The 19,771-nt window shown below is 40.5% G+C and overlaps 1 protein-coding gene across 2 annotated transcripts in view; it reads right to left on the reverse strand.

The window, feature by feature from the left end:
- Nucleotides 1-8,454: 8,454 nt before the first annotated feature.
- PAX3 (paired box 3) overlaps nucleotides 8,455-19,771 on the reverse strand; it is a 94,591-nt gene continuing 83,274 nt past the window's right edge. For both annotated transcript variants that reach the window (XM_005883485.2, XM_014531162.1), the window contains exons 8-9: nucleotides 10,506-10,752; nucleotides 8,455-10,014 (exon numbers count right to left, since the gene is read on the reverse strand). In XM_005883485.2, the coding sequence (XP_005883547.1) occupies nucleotides 9,980-10,014; nucleotides 10,506-10,752 (282 nt within the window). In that variant the 3' untranslated portion in view covers nucleotides 8,455-9,979. The remainder of the gene's footprint in view (nucleotides 10,015-10,505; nucleotides 10,753-19,771) is intronic.

Below are 19,771 nucleotides of genomic sequence, written 5' to 3' on the forward strand. Positions count from 1 at the left end.
ATATCCATATACCCACCACATGTGTCTACGTATTTTGAGCACAATATACTAGAGCCCTTTTAATAGCAGCTGTTCCTGCAGAGAAGGACTGGGGGTCTATGGTAAGAAATTAAATTACCATGAAAGGCTTACCAAGTGTGCTATAAAACAATGTGGTCATCGTGAGTGCTATATAGACTTAGAGTAATTCCAGATCCCTTCCTTGGCACAGACTGGGAATGCATTTCTTCCAACCTTTTTTGAGATTAGGTTGTGTGGCTTGCTTTAGTCAATAAAATGTGAACACATATAAAATGAGTCATATCTGAGTGTTAAAAGCTAGTGCCCAACTTACCCTTCTGTCTCAACTGAAAGCATGTGCTGAGATAAAACCTCCATTAATCAGAGTCCCCAAGTGACCATGATGAGCAGAGTTCTCCTGCCAAACCTACATTGCACATGTAAAGAGAGCGAGAAATACACCTTCATTGTCTTAAGCCACTAAGAGTTGAGATTGATCATTATGGCAGCATTGCCCAGCCTATCCCGACTGATACCGCATAGAAAAGAAAAACCAAAGTACAAAGAAACATAAACCTAACAATTACATTCAAACTTGTTAGTATTTTTAAATGTTGAGGGGGGGGAATGTGTTTTAAAATAAAAAGTTGGTTCATTCACTTCTTGAGTAAATATTTATTGAGAAACAAATATGTCCCAGGCAATTATAGGCACAAGAGAAATACCATTAAATATGACAGACAAGGTCCCCACTCTTGCAATTAACACAAATAAATGAGCAAGAAGAGATCAGGTAATGATGTGAGCTCTGATGAAAATAAAAGTCGTGTGACGTCATGGGAGGGACTGAGTGGCAAGTTTGGGAGGTCAGGGAGGCCTCTGGGAAGAAATCACTTCAACTGATGGCTACAATTACAATGATAGTTCTAAAACCACAGAGAAGTTTCTTTAAACTTCTTCACAGTCTCCAAATATTCTTGAGTATGCCTGTATTTCATTTTTACATCAGAATAACACCATAAAATAAATAGATCACAGCGGATAAAGTGTGGAGTAATAAGGCAGGAAACCCAGGAGGTCCTGCTTTCACCGAGAGAGTGAGGGACCATATTCAGTTACACCTGCAGATGGAACCGATAGAATCCTAAGTGGAGACAGAAGCAAACGTTGGCACCTCTCTAAGTGGGAAGGCCACCAGTTGAAAATGTATCCCACGAAACATCAATCAAGATAGCAGTAAAAGGGGTGAAATGCGTACACACATAAAAACAATTGAAAACATATTTGCCTAATTATACAGACAAAGATATCTAGACCAGTGATGAAAGGAGATGAAAACCTAGGCAATGCGGAATCTGCTCTGATGGAACCCAACTCCAGCGCTGGTAACACGGCCTCGGGGACAAATGCCACCAATTACAACAACATTAAAGAGTTAATAAGGCTTGTGAAGTGTTTCCAAAAAAAGGAGGATCTGAAAGAAGGAAGCCACAATTCTGCTTTTATCAGCAGTTACTCTTTTATATTTTTTGTATCAAGCTAACTTTATTAAATCATTCTGCAAAGGTCAAGTGGGACGTGTCTTTCCTGATCTATTTTCATATTTCACGCCACAGACTAAGTGACTGGATAATATACACTGTATTTCCAAAGACTGGAAGACATTTACGCTCAAGTGCTGATTTCCTGTGTGTGATATTAGTCACTTAGACAATGGGGTTTTATACAATGCTGTGTATATGTAGGAACTCGGCCAATGCTTTTGTGTGTGTGTGTGCTTGAAAATCTTCCAGTTACCAGCTGTCAGAAACACAGTTTAACTGCTTACCATTAGAAGAAGCAACTAGTTCCAATTCATCATTGCAGCCATAAGGCATAATATCCTCAGGTTGCCAAAACAACACTTTTCCTTAAATGAATATTCAAAAGGTGTAAAATCCATTTAGCTGCTAGATAATAATTTACAAGCTACCAAAGTTCTTGTAGTCAAGATGTCTTCTTCTCCCAAATATTGGGGCAATGCTTGAGACTCAGAAAGGCCGACCAGTGCAAAAGGAGACCCCAAAATCTAAACTTGTATTGCATCACTGTGATGAGCATTTTAAAAGTGACAATGAAAAAAACAGATATTTATGTATTTTCTATTCAACATTTTAAATTTTTTTCACCAATTCACAAATATTCTCTCACTTTTCTTTCAGCATTTCTAACAAGTAGGTCTGAGAACAAGTGCATCCATTACATTTAAGGTATAAACAATTATCTGTGTGGTGCATAATAACCAAGGGTAAATGGTAAACAACCATTTGAGTCCATTCAATAAACATGTCAAGCAAGTTGCCAATGAATAAAATAAAGTTGGAAACACAGAAATGCCCAAAAGACTGTCCTCATCTTCCAGAAATTTAAACTATGGAGGAGATAAACAAGTTGAAAATAGTTATGAGACTGTTCATATGGGCAAGTCTGATGTTCCAGATCTCCTGGAACTATTAAAAAAAACACCCTCTAACTATAAAAGAACATTCCCACTTTCTTAAAGTGCAAATACCCGCACTTCTTAACCCCACGAAGTCCAACATTTGACCAGATTGCTCTCATCCAAACAGCTCTGGGAATGCTGGCTAAATGACTACAGTCAATCATCTGACTTTGGATGGCTGCTGTACATGACACCTCTTAGCCTCCCCACATCGGTCTTCCTTGGGCAGCACCTGCTGGTGTTCCACCACTTCTCCCCAACTTGGGCGTGGATCCTTCCTTCATTGCTTAGGACAGTAGCTGAGGCCTAACTTTTTCTGAAGTCAGGAAGAACAGAAAGAAACTGTGAAACAGAAAAGTTAAACCTTGGTATAATCTGTGAGCCCTCTGAGACCCTCTCCACCATTCTCCACTATGCTCTCTCTGTGAGGGACTGCTGTACAGACCCACGTGTTTGGCTCCTGTGCCCTCTGGCTTCTAACTGGGTTCAGCCATGGGGAGTCCCAGCAGGAGCTGGGAGAGCTTTCCCTCCCTCAGTCCACTTGCAGCTGCCTCTGAACATCTTCATCACAGGCCAAGCTCAGAGCCAACTGCTCTACAGGACTCTCTCGCCAGGTTCCAAGAAGCTCTCCCACCCATCTCATAGCAGCCCTCCTTCTCTCTCCCTTGCATAATCCCTTGCAATTCCCCTACACCCCTCCAACTTTATAAATAGTCTCTTTATTAAAAACCCTTCTCTACATTTCCAAATTCAAGAGTGTCATCTGTTTCCTGTTGACCCTGACTGATACAACCCATGATTGCCTGAGGCCCACACCCAGATGTTCCCACCGGGTTCTCCTCCTGTGCTTCTGGGAATGGTTTACTTCCTTAGTCAGTCTCTACTCTTCCAAGCCCAGAAAGAAGGAATTGGTTTCCTACAAGTAAATGTAATATGTAAGCATAAAACGCCACCTACAAAGATGGCCTTTGACATCTGTCTGCAAAGTTGCTCAATTTCTCAACATCTGAACATATGTTCTTTACTCTCCATTCCAGGGTAGGATATTTGTGTTCCCTTTACATAACCTAAGAGACAACTAGAGTATTTGGGGAAGGGGTACAGTTTGCCCCCCAAAATAATTTAAACTTGGAGCTTAGAAAAAGAAGAAAGGCGGTTCTTCCCATTTTTGCCTATCAAGGCTAAGCAAAGAGATCTTGGGACCCATCTCCAAAAAGCACCCAGTCACAAACCTTTGGATAATGAGTAAGAATGGGTCATCCCAGTCAACCTGTACAAAGGGCACTGCACATCCAGAACTCTCCACTGATGAAAATGCAACTTGGCTACTGAGAGTTAACTTACACCCCCACCAAGCTTTTGGGGGCACAGATTAGAAAAGTGACAATCATGGCAGACACATGTTCCTTCTCCCATGAGTTTCTTATTGGGCTCCTTGAAGTTGAAAGGCTCTCAATCCATTTTTAAGGAATAAAGAATTGTCCCATTTTTCCAAATCTCAGATCCTCTGAACCCTATAAACTGGAGAGCCCCACAAGGCTCTGGCTGTGGGCCTGTCTTACTGGAGAATCTGGGAGGTCCAGCACCTGTCTGATTCCCTGGCTTCCTTTGACTGGCAACGCCACAGCTGGTATATAAAATTGGAGCCAATATGTCCTTTGCCACTGCATCTGCCCAGGAACTTCCTTCTTATCCCTAGAGATTCAGCTCCAGGGTCACTTTCTCTGAAAAGTGTCCTCTCTCCTTGGGATCTCACACTAACTCTTCCTTACATGTTACTTTGTGTTCCAACCCTTCATTCACTGATCTAGCTCCCTCAGGGCTGTGGTCTTTTGACAACAAGAACTGGCTTATTCATCAGCATAGCCCCACTGCCCAGCACACAGTAGGAGTTGGAAAGGTATCAAATACGTTAATTAGGAAATAAAACCACTGCCTAACTCCCTCACTCTGCAAGCAGTGGATGTGTGGGGCTTATTTTCAAGGCTCAGGAGCTGTATAAATGCTTGGCTTCATGGAGGGGGTGAGCCAGATGAGCAGGATCAAAAGGCAGTTATTTTTTCTGTTACATGATTAAAACTCTCCTGAATGCCACAGGATTACAAGAGCCTGAGGAACAAGATGTCAACACACTTCTTGGGGAAAAGCCCCAGCCCTGCTGATGTTTGTGTGGTGGGGCTTTGTGGACCTCCTGCTGTGGATACAACACTATCCTGGCACACGCCAACCCAACAGAAATTCCTCAACTCACCCTCGCGCAGCATCACTGCTCCTCTTTACTTCTCTCCCTCTGGGTCAAGAGCTGGTGGTGAAGTTTGGGGGGTAATGAGGCTAAAGTGCCTCCATATTACAAATTGACTTCTGTTTCTCAGCTCTGCTTGGTAAGTGACCCTAAACATGGCTTCAGGTCCCAGAAAACTCATCAGTCAGTTTTCTGGTCAAGTGCAGTCAAGGCTTCAATGCAGCCAAAGACTTCTTCCTGCCCTAGCTGGTTTGGTTAAGTGGACAGAGCATTGGCCTGTGGACCAAAAGTTCTAGGGTTCAATTCCGGTCAAGGGCACATGCACAGGTTGCGGGCTCAATCCCCAGCAGAAGGTGTGCAGGAAGCAGTCGATCAATGATTCTCTCTCATCATTGATGCTTCTGTCTAACTTTCCCTCTCCCTTCCTCTCTGAAGTCAATAAAAATATTTTTAAAATAAAAAAATAAACTGTATTTCTATACACTACAGAAAAAAAATTTTTTTTAAGACTTCTCCCTGAGTTCTCTGTCAACCCTCCTTGCATCCATCTCTATGGATTCTGAGTCCAGCAGTCTGGATACACCCAAACATTAGTCTGTTTGTTATTGTTGTTATTATCAATAACTCCGCAGATTGCTATACAACCAGGGCTGAAAACCAGAGCTCTAAGCAAAAAACTAAATAGCTATTTTCCTTTTTTATTCTGATCCTACCAGTAGTGAATCCAAAAATCAAGATCTTGTGCCAGCTGCATTAGTCAGAAATACAGAAATATGGCTTTTAAGTGACTTGTTAGACCCCCTACCTCTCCCTTCTTTCCTAAGGTTTTGCACCAATCCAATCTCAAGACCATCTGTGTGCCTCTGATTCATGAGCCAATGGCTGGTCCCCTCCACCCCAGAGATTACTGCAATATCACCTTTGTTCACCCCAATTCACACACACTTGAGGTTGAGCTCCTTCTTCAGAAGATCATGCAGGAACAGAGGGTATAAGAGAGTCACTCTTCATTCACTTCTTTATTTTTTTATTGAACAAGCAGTACTGAATACCCATCATGGGTCAGACATGATGGGATACAACGGTCAGCAATATCCAAGAATGGACCTATAAAAATGATAGAACGTTAGCTTATGTCAACGGCATTTGGCAAGAAGCTTGAGCCTAGCTCTGTTTCTTCCTTTTCTCTCATAGATCATCTAAAACTAATTCCAGATCCATGAGTGCATGTCTAGGACTGAGACTGGCTTTGTGAATCTCTGCACAAATACTGCCACTTGTCACTTATTCCATTCTTCAATGTTTGATACAAGCTCTCCTTATTCATAAATGATTAAGCGCCAAAAATCATTTACTCAGGATGGTTGAGGCCCAAGTCTTTATCCCCAAATAGATTTTGTTCCTATACAGATGTTGGTTCTGGTCCCATGTGGTAATTACATAGTTTGAGGAGTGATTCTTCCATGACATGTCCATACAAAAGGTATTAATTAACCCATTTCCTCCCTCATTTAAGACTCTTTCTAAACTCACAACCATAAGCCAGTGACTTTGTCCATTACATTGGCTCTATATGCCAGCACTAATGAAGATCCCTTCTAACACAGGATGTTCCCCAGATATCCAAATGTATGTGAAAATACATTTCCAAATTGGACTGATTAAAAGCCCAAAACAATATGTTTGTTTCCATCACAGATGTGAAGTCTGATATCTATTCCTAGGAAAACTGCTGCCAAGGAATGACTCAGCAGCTGACATTAATGCAGCCATTTGATTTTCAGTTTTAACTTTACAAATTAAATTGTATAACTATATTGATAAAAGGGACCCTCTCCAGACACATTCAGGTTAAAGCCCAATTGACTGCCAAAGGCTCAAAGTCCTTAAGGGGGATGAAAGTAAGGACCCTGGCCAGGGTTAGGATGGGGATGTCAAAGCCACATTCCTTTGAAAATGGATTCAATACCAAAAAAAATATTAGGGAACAAATAATCTATGGAGACTTACAACAGGAAAAATATGAGCAAAGCAACAGATCTCAGAGGCATGCAGACATAAAAGGGCATAAAGAAGTATATCAAAAAGAGATATGAGCCACACATGGCACGTTCTGAGATCAGTAAGGAAGGGAAAGTGATATGTAACATCCAGTTGCTGTTATGTAATCCCACATCCTGGTATTTTCCCTCGTGTATTGGGAGTGAGTTTTTTTAATGCCTGGTTTCAACTTGAGTTGGGCATGAGGATAGGTTGACATAACGAAGTGATATTGCAGGCAGCATTTGGAAAGGCAAACAGAAAAACACGTTCTGCCATTAGCCCAAGTAAAAGGCAATGTCGCTATGTGTGACCCTAGCCAGACTGATGAACAACTATAGACCTCAGTCCATCCATCTGTAAATTGGGGCTAAATATGCCTGCCTCACAGGATTTTGTGAGGATTAAACAAGATAACAAAAGTTAGATTACCTTCCTTTCTTCTCTTTATAATAGTTTTAGAAGAAATAATTGTCAGGAAAAAGGCAACATGGTTAGCTGAAAGAATGAGTGTGTCAGCTGAAAAGACCTAAGGCATTTAAAGAATTTGGACTTTTTACCTACTACACTTCAGGTCCTTGGGGTTTTTAAAAAATGAACTCACATGCTTTAGGTCAGCGCTGACCTTTCTGTGATGATGGGAATGTTTTATATCTCTCCTGCCCAATGTGGTAGCTTTTGGCTATTGCACGCTTAGGATGTGGCTAGTGCAACTGATGAATCACTTTTAATTTCATTTACTTTTAATGACTTTAAATTTAAATAGCCATACATAGCTAGTTGCTATCAAAGTGAAGAGTGCTCCTTGAGATCTTTCTGATTCTAAGCTTCTCCCACACAGTCTGGACTTGGGGAAGCAGAAGAGGGTGAGTGTAAGCACACAGACTCTGGAATCAGACTGCCTGCACTCAAATCCCAGCTCTGCCCCTGGGTGATCTCATATACGCTCCATGTGCCTCAGGTTCCTCATCTATACAAGAGGAATGCTAATGTCAACACCTGTTACATATAAGAGGCTGGGGAAAATAAATAAGTTACTATAAGCAAGGACCTCATGGTTATTCATCTGATGAAAACAGTCCTCCTAATTCATTACAACTATGTATTTACTCCTCTGCCTTAACCACTAGGTTATAAGCTAAAACACCAGTACCAAGAACCATGATGGCACATTTAGACTCTCATAAAATAAGCATTTAAATAAGTGTTGGAGGGAGGGAAAGAGAGAGGGAGGCAGGAAATGGGGGGAAGAAGAAAGGAAAAATGAATGAAATAGGCAGTAATGTTTTTAATGAAGAGTGAAGAAAGCTTCTAAAACAAAATAAAATTTGACAGCTTTCAATCAAAATTTCAGTGGAGATGACCATGGGAGATGAAGAAAAAGTGAGGTGCACTGGGGGAAAGCATGCTTCCCAGTAATGGGCTGGGAGAACTCTGAGAGAACAGAGGAGAGAGGTAGCTGGACTTCGTTCCACATCTATAAAAATACAAACTTCAATCCTTAAAAGTGTGTGCAACCAAGCTTCTTCAAGAAAACACTATTGTGGGTCATGTGACTTTACTTGTCCATGTTATTATCTAATCTAAAAGGCACTATTAGAAGTGAAGTATATGTTTTGTTGGCTCCCCATTTCCAAGTTTTTATTAATACTACATTCACCAGTTCCCTCAAAAAAAAAGCACTGTTGGGCAAGTTTTCATAACTGTTTATTCATTATAAATAGTAAATATTTACTGCACTTTTTACATGAAAGACATTTTTACAACACATTGTTGTTGGTTGAGGCTGCAACACAAAGATAGATCTTCTCTTCATCCATCACCCACTAAGACCAATGTATGAACTAAACTCGGGACTATGTCTAGTCTCACTAACTCACTATGTCATAGTTCTTAACGCTAAAGGGAATGTATTTGTGCCTACCTCGTTCGTGATTCCAAGCATAGAAAGAAATAAATAACACTGCCTTCCCCCTGCCTGTTTGTTTTAACATCTCCAAAAACAAATTTATTGACATTCTACAATGTCACCACAATAACATATGTAAACCTCAGTTTCTAGAATCTTTTCATATTGGATATTGTTGTATAATTTAAAAGTACAGGAGAGCCACGTGGACATTTCTGCTCTTGCCCTGCCTTTCCTAGAAAAGAGAAGAATGTAAACGTAGTCATTTTAAAAGCATTATTCTCCAATATGGTCTCTAGTCAAAAGGAGCGAGCCGGGTGTCGGTTGTCCAGCAAGTGGCGAATATCTCTGCATTTGACCACAGGGAATCACGGGCTGCGAAAATAAAGCACCTGCAAAAATATAGTTCTGATTCTGTATCTATGACCCTGGCATTGCCAAGGCGTCCGTGAGGTACACAGTATTGCACACTGATAAGCAGCTGTGGGAATGCACTCAATTCTCCGCCCCCTCCCCGCCCAGGTAGGCTTCCACGTGAAACTGAATTGCGAAAACCACACACACCTCTCCCATGCTGGGAAGGAAAACCGGCTTTTCCTCCCCTTATCCCAGGTCCTATTAGCAAGATGTGTCCTTCTGGGACATTTAGTAACAACTGAAGTACAAGTGAGGATAAGAGAACAAATAATTTATTTGGGAGGTCCTTTATAGCTAGTCTATCTTCCTAAAAACGGTGGCATTTATTTGTATATCAATTTCCAGTGTGTAAAAGTCAAGGATTCCTCCATGCCTGCTTCATTAAGTGAGCAGCTTAAAAGTTGTAGAAGTGTCAGCATTGGATATCAAGGTTATACTTTAGAGAATTTTCTGACTATATTTTAGAACATTCTGCTTGCCTGAACCAATTCAGATAGATCTCTCTCTCTCTCTCTCTCTCTCACACACACACACACACCGATGTGCACACACACATACATACATGTGCACGCACACACAAATGGAATGTTTTAGCTCCTTGATGATCAGCACTAAATGTTGGGATATTTGATATGTAGCCATGTTAAATCATTGCCTTAAAATGTTGCATTTGTCTTTACTGATCTGCGTCTTCCTTTTCTCCACGGCTTTTGTCCAGCATGTTCAAAAGAATTTGAAACCAACTACTGGAGAAAGAAAATCAATCATTCTCCTCTGTCTCCTGTCAAGACTGCCCCCCCGAGAGGGTGATTTTTTTTTCTGAGATTCTTCATGTCTCGGCTGTGGAGACTGGAAACAGGGCCAGTTTTACTCCAAGTGGACAGTCCACTTATGCGATATCTGGCTTGAGATAATGAAAGGCACCTGTAAGGAAACACACACAGCTCTTTAGGTCACGCTGGGACAATTCACGGCAAGGGGCAAAATCAGCTACAGGCTGACAATGTCATATTTAATACCGTGGTATCAAAGGATGGAGACTAATATTTTTATTCCTGAGACAAGTTTGACACAACTCTGTGTCTTTGGGATTATACTCCACATGATCCTTGAACTGACCTCATTAAGAACATGTGTTTCTAATGCCAAGTGTTAGTTCATTTTGGCCAACCCTTGTGTTTTACCTAGTGGCAATCAGGTTTCACATCGCAGCAATTAATAACCGCAAGATGTTGTTGACATCTGTTAAGAAAATAATTATACAAGCGAGTCCTTGCTGGTACCTCAGCCGGCTTTGCCCCAGTTGATCCTGGGATGCAAGGCTGCGTCAGGCCGCCACTTCCCCTTCCTTACGGAAGAGTTGGAATTTTGTACCCTTCCAGGCGTAAATACCCCCTAGAAAGTCCAAGGCTTACTTTGTCCATATTGCCCATATTGGTAGCCTGTGACAGGGTCCATACTGTAGCCCGTGGTGCTGTAGGTGGGTGGACAATAGGACTGAGATGTTGGCAGACTGTCCAAGCTCTTCATATGGTCTAGTCTCTGACTGCAGCTGGCCGACACCGTGGTGGTAGGTTCCAGGCCCCCAGTGAGAGGAGAGAGAGCATAATCGGTCTGGGGCTGATGGGGTACCCCGCCGTGGTTGGTCAGGAGTCCCATTACCTAAAACAAACAGGTGGATTAGGAAGACGTGAGACTGAGAGAAGGACCCTAGCCTACAGCTGACAGAATAACTGGAAAAATCCCATTGGGATTTCTTTGGAAATCTCCTGTTAAAGAGCTGTCCCGAAGATGGTGACCTGAATTCAAAGTAGCAGAGGTATTACATCATGCTCAAGGATAACATCTGACTGCCCTTTCAAAAAAAAGGAAAGGGGAGGGCATGGGGGGGGAGGGAAAAGAAAATGAAGGAAGGAGAAGAAGCGGGGAAAGAGAGAGAGATTACACCATGCCCCTAGTGATAAAAGCGGACCTGGATTTCAAAGAAGGAGAAAGGAAGGAGGGACACAGGGACAGAGCTAGGGGGAGATTGCATCTGTTCACATAGAATAATGTCTAACCATATATTACATTTGTTTCACCTGTGGTTTTAAATATAAGGCATTTGCTTATATATTTTTAAAAAGTTAAATGAATTCAAATCAAATTCTTTTCCTGTGTTTCGAGATCTCTGTGGCTTTTTTCAAAGTGTTCCCTCTCAAGAAAGTTGCTCCCACTCTAGCTGGTTTGGATCGGTGGATAGAGCGTTGGCCTGTGGACTGAAGGGTCCTAGGTTCGATTCTAGTCAAGGGCATATGCCTAGGTTGCTGGCTCCATCCCCAGTGGAGCATGTTCAGGAGGCAGCCAATCAATGATTCTCTCTCATCATTGATGTTTCTATCTCTCTTTCTCCTCTCCCTTTCCCTCTGAAATAAAAAATATATTTTTTTTAAAAAGAAAGAAAGTTGCTCCCTATCTTGGGTGTCCTTCAGTAATTAGAAGTAATTGCTCCATCCCTGAGGCTTCCTTGTACTTTTCTCACCCCTCCCACCCTGTAATCCTCACTTCACCTACATTGAACTGTGAGAGACTTGAGGGAAGTAGCCTCACCTAACAGAGTGCTTAGCACCTAGTAGGGAGGGAGTAAAGGAAGAGAAGGAGGAAGGGAAGGAGGGAGGGAGGGAGGAAGGGTAAATGATTCTCCAAGTAACTGCGTCCCTTGCTTAGTCTTCCACTTCTCTAAACTAACATTTCCCTATAAATAAGTGTTAAATGAAAAGCCTGAAATGCAAGCATGTTATAAAAAGTCCACTCAGTTTTGTAAATAACCCTAAAGAGCAAGAGAACTTTAAAAAAAACAAACTGTGATAACAGAACAACTTTCAGATTAGCACGGTGACAAGTTTCACAAACTCAAGCTCGCTGACCCTTACAACACCTTGTTTCAGAAGTAAGTGGATAATTAATTTTGCAGCTGGAAACCTGTCACACAAGAGAGGAAGTGATTTTTCTCAGGTTCATACAAGTCAGTGACAGGGCTCAAAAAGCAATTGCAGAAAAAAATCAACTGCTGGGTGTAGAGCCTCGTGTGCTTACAAAATATCACCTGCTTATATCATATGTAAACGCAGGGGCCCACAATGGCCCGGTATTGCCATAACAGTTCTGGTGTGTTTTACGATGTTTGAAGGACATGAAGCTTAAAGTGTGCCCAGAAGAACAGGAGGAGGGGCAGTGATGAAACCCGATGCCTGACTCCAGGCCTTGTGCAGGCCCCCAAGGAAATTCAGGCCCTAGGAGCTGGGATCTAAGGGTTCCAGCAAGGCAGGCGGGAGAGACTAGTCTCGCATCCCAGAAATTACATTCCAAAAAACGATGAGGCCACAATGCCCTTTGGGAAGGGCGTGCATAATCCTCACAGCTAAACAAAATCTTCTTGAAATAAAGCTTTAAAATGATCCGCCTTCCATTAGCCCAAGAGATGAGGGAGGAAGAGAGAGAGAGAGAGAGGGAGAGAAAGAGTGAGAGAGAGAAACCATCTTCTGTGGATTACCCATCTCCACTTCTTTTGCATAATATCCAACTTTTTAAAGCCATTCCTAGATTTTCTTGAGCTATGTGGTGAAATATCTTTTTAACAAGCTCTAAAAATTATGTATATTCCCAAAAAACCATCATATGCAACAGAGCATAGTTTTGTTTTATTGGTGATTTTAGGGAAAGTGAAAATCACAGAATAAAGTAAGAATCCATAGGATTCACAGCTCCAGGAGAATGGAAAGCCACTAGAGCCTGGGCTCCCTTAGGGACCTACCCTACAGTTTATAGTGAATTTACTTTATTTCTAAAAGTTGAACGTAACCTACAATGCATTGAAGTTATTTCCCAAGTGTTCTTCCAACTACATGGTATGGGGATTTTTCCCCCCTTTTTTGCCTTTCTTTGAGCATATATTGACGATTTTACAGTGCATACTTGGAAAATTCATAGACTTTAATTAGTAATACTAATTTATTTAATATTTTAGTTCAAGACATAATTTATGTATGTCTATTATAATAAAAGAGTCTTTAAAATAGAGGTTGTTCGATGTCAAATGCATTCTTTTTAAATCAGAGGTACCTCTTTGTGTACTGGCCTAATGGGCAAGAATGGATAGGAAGGATTAAAAATACAAAAAAAAAATATGATATATTTTTTTCATGAAAGGGGGATAATGACACAGGGTACAAATATCTCACTGTAAATAAGCTGTGCTAAGTAAAAACAAAACAAAACAAAAAAAACTAGAAAAAAAACAAATTTTTAACTATCAATCCATAAAGAAAATTATCCAGTAGTACTAGATAAAAAGGGAGCATATTTTAAATTAATACATCCTTCATGAAGATATATACTTGAAACTCAGTTTATGGTATGTCACTTTAAGGAAGAAATGGAATACCCTATGTACAGTTATAGTTGGAGAGTAAAGCAGACTTTTATTCAAAACATGCACACTCTCCCATGAGCTATATGTACATTTTTGTGATAAACTTTTTTTAATCCTCTGCTATACATTTCTTGTTTGCATAACTTTGAAAGCAGCAATAACTTTGACCACGGGGCAGGGGAGAGGGGAGGGTGGACCATGAAGATTCTAAGAGAAGAAATGAGTCCTTCCTGTAAGCAAAAACCAGCTTATGATGTTCATGGAGCAACTTTTTGCAGCTGCTAAATTTAAAAAGAAAATGGTGTATAGGATTTACATCTAAGACCTTGAAACATACCTATTGAAGGAGGGAGATATCTTTCAGGGTCATATTCTAGGTCAATAAAAAGATAGTTCCTCAAAGGTTCTAGGTCACGGTGTCTTTAAGACATCCGGGAGCATGACCCAGTCAGAAAGGATGGCTGCCGGGTGAAGGAAAGAGAAGAGCAGCTGGTTGGTTCTTCCTATCAGTACTGCCACTTGTCACACTTGGGAAGCTAGTGACAGCCCTGCTTTAGCAATAGTTCTGAGCTCAGCAGCCCAATACTTGCAGTGGCTAATGTGCAGAAATTAAGGGGACCAGAGATCAACTGTCTTTGGTCCCTTTGACTTCCCTGATAGAGCCCGAGAGATAGACATTCCCCCACAAACTTATCTCACTGTAAATATCACATACTGTAATTGTGATTTGTTTCTCACAAACTGTATGAGGATGGGGAAAGATGCACTAATATTTTCCTACAGTTGGTCTGAAATTAAAAGTAATAAATAATTATAACTAATGCAATTCACTTCAATATTTCACATTGATAAGACTTGAGACATATACCTATTTTAATAGATTTAAAAATTAAAAATGAAATCTCTGTTGGAAAAAAATAGTGAATACATAAACACAAAATATATTGCTTTCCCCTAACATAATTTAAAACCTCAAATCTCTGTGGAAGGGTCCCATTTCACTTTTATGTATGTTGCTTTAAAAGCTATTTTGTATTTCATGTGGTTCAAGGGAAGCCATGAAAATTTCTATTTGCTGCACAAAGAAGTTGGTAAATGAAATTCTTGGAATTCCCCCAATATGGTTTTGGAATGTCTTCCAGTCATACTTTTTTTTTCTCTTTTAGAATATTGTCAGGATTTCTTTTATATATCCTTTTCCTATAGCAATTGTAATTCAAAAACATAAAATAAAATCTCAATTTGTTGCAAAGTGTGTTCTTTCCCCCCATAAACCATCAGTAAGTTATTTCTACTATAGGGATGGCATTTTTGACTGATTATTTTTTTTGGGGGGGGGGGGGGGGGGGGGCAGGAAAAAAAATTGCCTGGTTTTTACACACTATTTCAAAGGAAAAGAAATAAACTCAGGGCTACTCAATTCTGTCTACAGAACACTGACCACATTATTAAATGCCAGGTAAATCCAGGAAGTACAAGGACCAGGAAAAACATTGTCCTTTGATGAAAATCTCGGTTCTGTCCTTTGGGAAAGGAATGTGGAGAAAAGATTAGTTTTTCTTAGTCTTTATTTTTAAACATATTTTTACTGATTTCAGAGAGGAAGGGAGAGGGGGTGAGGGAAACAAACATCAATGATGAGAGAGACTCATTGATCGGCTGCCTCCTGCACACACACTACTGGAGATCCAGCCTGCAATCCAGGCATGTGCCCTGACTGGGAATTGAACTTTGACCTCCTGGTTCATAGGTGGACACTCAACCACTGAGCAACACCAGCCGCATGAGGAGAACTTAGTTTTTACTTTTAGTTGAGTACAACTCTTAGGGAAGGCATCTAAAAAGACATCTATTAAGGATATTTTTAAATTGTTACCTACAAAAACATTTCCTAGATATCGTGTCTAAATTGTTTTATGGATAACCTTGACAAACAAAGCCAAAGCCTTGAAATCATAAGCTGATTCCTTCATCATTCACATTATTAGAGGCAGCTTCTGAAGATCTCCTTAAACTCATTCTCAAATTTCAGAATTCCAAATAGGTTGGTTATATCTTGATTGGAAGATTGTACGGTTCAGGAAAAGCTAACTCTTTAGAATTGCTTCATGCCATATATCTCTTGAATGAATTTTCCTATTGTTAAGATTAAATATAAAAGATAAAAACTATGGGCCAAATTAAGATCTACATTTAAACAATGTGTCTGAAAAATATTTGTCTTGGCGTAAGCATTATGGTTTTACCTTCAGTTGAAAGTGCTCAGGGCTTATCAGAAATCTAAAATGCTTTAGCAAACTATGGTATACATCCAGACACTTCTATTTTTGTTAGTAAAAATCCTGATTCATGTCTTTATTTATTTATTTTTGTTCTTTAGTCACTAGATGTTCTTCTGAGTTAATATTTAATAGCATACATTTGTGTTTTAGATGACCGTTGTGAATTACAGCTTTGTATGATAGAAAAGGGTTTTTTTTTTAACCTTCTACTCATCCCTCCAAATTTACTGACTATATATATTTTTAATTTGGATATGATTTATTTACAGAACCAAAAAAGATATACATATATTCAAATGTTAATCCAACTGATTTTTGCCGATATGGGTGCTACCGAAGTCATCTAATGGTTAAATCTCAGCGACTGCATCTTCGAGGCTGAAAAGCTTACATTCGAACAGCAGAGTCTTTCCAGAAAATGTTGTCTTCAGATTCAAATGCCTTAGGAATTATCCTGCATTTGATTAGCATCTAAATAATTAGATTTTGGGTCCTGTCGGTTTGAAAGCTAGGAGAGGGAAGTTGCCTGAAGGCAGAAGTTTCTCTGAAGGTAGGTATGGTGACCTTCTCACCCAGACCAGAGTTAAGGGAAGGGCATGGCTGACCTTTACCTAACCAGAGAGAAAACCAGGGCCTGTCAAATGTCTGGCTAAATACACCCTTATTTTAAAATTTTAATCATTAGCTCACATTTTACAAGTAGCTATGTTTAATGCATGATGAAAAAGTGTGTGTACCAGACAAGTGTGGTTCAGATGTTGCATATATTTGCAAGTTTTATTTGTGAAGAGCTCAGTAAGTACTGTCTCAATTAAACTCCAAGTAGCACATATGCTTTAATCTCCAGTCCTGTGACCAATTAGTGAATCACTTCTCAGTTCTTTAGAATAGCTATTTCTCACTAGAGCTAAGCTGTTAAATTGGTAGCAATATTCTTTAGGGACGATGCCTAAATTATAAATATAGGCAAAGAATTAGCATAGAAAAGATTTGCAACATGTATATATATATGAATACAGACATATATCCATTTGTATAGTTTACCTCTAGCTGATAATGAACAATCATATTATGTCCATCTATTATCAATAAAATAAAGCCCATTAAAAAAAAAAAGCTTATTCTATCTAAATGAGAAAGTATGCCAGTTAATACATTTGGTATTTGACTATGTTAGACCCACCATGGGCCGTAATAAAATTCTCACATGTTTTAATTCATTTACGCATGCCTGCGTTTAATATGCTTTGTGACCATGTCTACAATTAATATGATTTATGAGAAAAGAACATGTGCAATATTAGGGGGAGGGGACAGCATACATATTTTTTTTCTTCTATGAGTGAAAAATATAACAAAATGGCTCAAGGAAAATTGTGGGCTGTTAGCATAGTGGAAGGGACTGACAGAGCCCTGAGTAAACTTGGGGGAGTTAATGATATCCTCTTATCTGACCCTGACACATTTGCAGCATGTAATTTACAGAAGCTCTGTCCAGGGAATCTTGACAAATGCTCCTAACGATGTCAGGGCAATGTTCCATTCTAATGTGAAACAGATGTGGGTCAGATACCCTCATTCATCACTTAGCACCGAGAGTCTCCAACTCTTTCTGGGAGGAATGACATTACCTGCTGTTAACTCTTCTCGGCTCAGGAAATGTCTCACAACCACAGTAGCGCCCTTAAAGGGTAAGCACTAAAACCTTTCGTCGTTTCAAAAACCTGTCTGAAAACATGACTGTGGAAAATCGAACATATATCTTGGTTTAATTTCATGACGACTTCAGGACACGTTTGCTAAATATTCATTGATCCTTTGGGACCTAAAATTACAAATTTAGAAAGGGAAAAGCTCTGGGCTTGGGCATCCCACAATGCTTCAATGAGATGGTGTTTAAAACTTTATGTCTAATTGCCCATAAAGTAAACCTGCATTCAAGGAAATACAAGGCTTATTCCCCCCCTGATAACCATTCATAAATACAAACCTTGCTGACCTTTAACTGCCCAGCTGTCTGAGATTCACCAAAAACAAACAAACAAACACCTTATAATGAATTAGAAATCCACATTGCCTTTTAGAAAGAAGAGACTCAACTCTGCCCCCTCCGAACCAGAGGGATATTGGGCTCCACTGTATTCCCTTACCACTAAAATTTCCCTTCCACCCCAAACCCTAACAACATGGAGGGCAGACATCCCAACCTACCAAGGAGAAAAACAGTTGCTCATCTCAACAAGGGTATTTTTTCTTTCTTCCAGACCGTGTGGGAAGGAGGCAAATATGTCTGTGGCTGCCCGGAGTCAAAGTCATGATTCCACCTACTAAATTCCTGACGGTTATAGGAGAAAAGCATCCCTTTCCTGCTCTTCATGTGAAGGAAGATATGTCCTTAGGATAGAGAAATGAGCAACTGAACAGACCGAGTAATACTAACTGAATGAGTAGATGTCAAGAATGAACATATCGCCCCAAATGGTTTGACTCAATGGATAGAGCGTCGGCTTGCAGACTCAAGGGTCCCAGGTTCAATTCCAGTCAAGGGCATGTACCTTGGCTGCGGGCACATCCTCAGTGGGGTGTGTGCAGGAGGCAGCTGATCGATGTTTCTCTCTCATTGATGTTTCTAACTCTCTCTATCTCTCTCCCTTCCTCTCTGTAAAAAATCAATAAAATATATTTTTTTTAAAAAAAGAATGAACATATCCTTTAGGGAATGTTTTCTGGTCAGTTTCACAGGCTTTGTGGTAAAGAAGAATAAGTATTCATTTCAGACCCATGGAAACGTGCAGCAACTTGACAGATTTGGGTCTACATCTGACCATACAGTCTTCCAAGAACCAGAAGCTACAACCCACTAATCTAAAATCCTATCTACCTTAATTCCCTCCCTTACCCAATTCCAGGGCCACTGGACCAATAAAGATGTTATGTTTAACATCTTTTTGAAATGAAAATGTACTTTTGTTGCCCTGGCTGGTATGGCTCAGTTGGTTGAGTGTCATCCCAAGCACAGAAAAGTCATGCCTCTATTCCCGGTCAGGGCACATACCCAGGTTTCAGGTTCAATCCCCAGTCCGGATGCATGCAGAAGGCAACTGATATATATTTCTCTCTCTCTCTCTCTCTCTCTCTCTCTCTCTCTCCCTCCCTCCCTCCCTCCCTCCCTCCCTCTCCCTTTCCTCTTCCTCTCCCTCTTCATCAGCCTTTCTTTTAAAAAAGAAAATGTGCGTGTGTCCTTCATCATAAATCGGGTGGTGGCTATGCCTCCTATTGTCCAAGCAACTCTCTGCAGGTTGGCAACAGACAGGGACGCCACTTACATAGGTCTCTAATCTACAGAAATTGTCTGCTCCTACAGATCAGACAAAATAGAGTCTTTGTGATTTAATGATTAAAAAGATGTTTCCAGAGACATAGAAGCATTGAACAGTCCGTCAATCTTCAGAGGGCAGGCAGGGGAGGGTGGGGATGGGGGGGGTAAGAGATCAACCAAAGATTTGTATGCATGCATATAAGCATAGCCAATATACACTGAGTGGCCAGATTATTATGATCGGCGAGATTATTATGACCACCCCATCAGTACTTCATTGGCCCACCTTTTGCCTTCAATACTGAGGCAATTCTTCTTGGCATTGACTCCACGAGATGTTGAATGGTGATGTGAGGAATCTGACACCATGCCTGATGAATAGCACTGTCCAGTTCTGTGAGATTTGATGGTTGTGGAACCAGCTGCCTGATGGCTCTTTTAACTTCGTCCCACAAATGCTCAATTGGATTGAGATCTGGTGATTGTGGGGCCACCTAAGCAAGGTAAAGTCTCCCTCATGTTCTTGAAACCACTCCTGCACAATACAAGCACTGTGGCATGGTGCATTGTCTTGTTGGAAGAAGCCATCTCCATTGGGATACGCCATCAACATGATAGGATGAACTTGATCAGCAACGATACTTAGGTATGTTGTGCTATTCAGACATT

Source organism: Myotis brandtii, unplaced genomic scaffold (genome assembly GCF_000412655.1).
Source record: "Myotis brandtii unplaced genomic scaffold, ASM41265v1 scaffold79, whole genome shotgun sequence".
NCBI classification, from domain to species: Eukaryota; Metazoa; Chordata; class Mammalia; order Chiroptera; family Vespertilionidae; genus Myotis; species Myotis brandtii.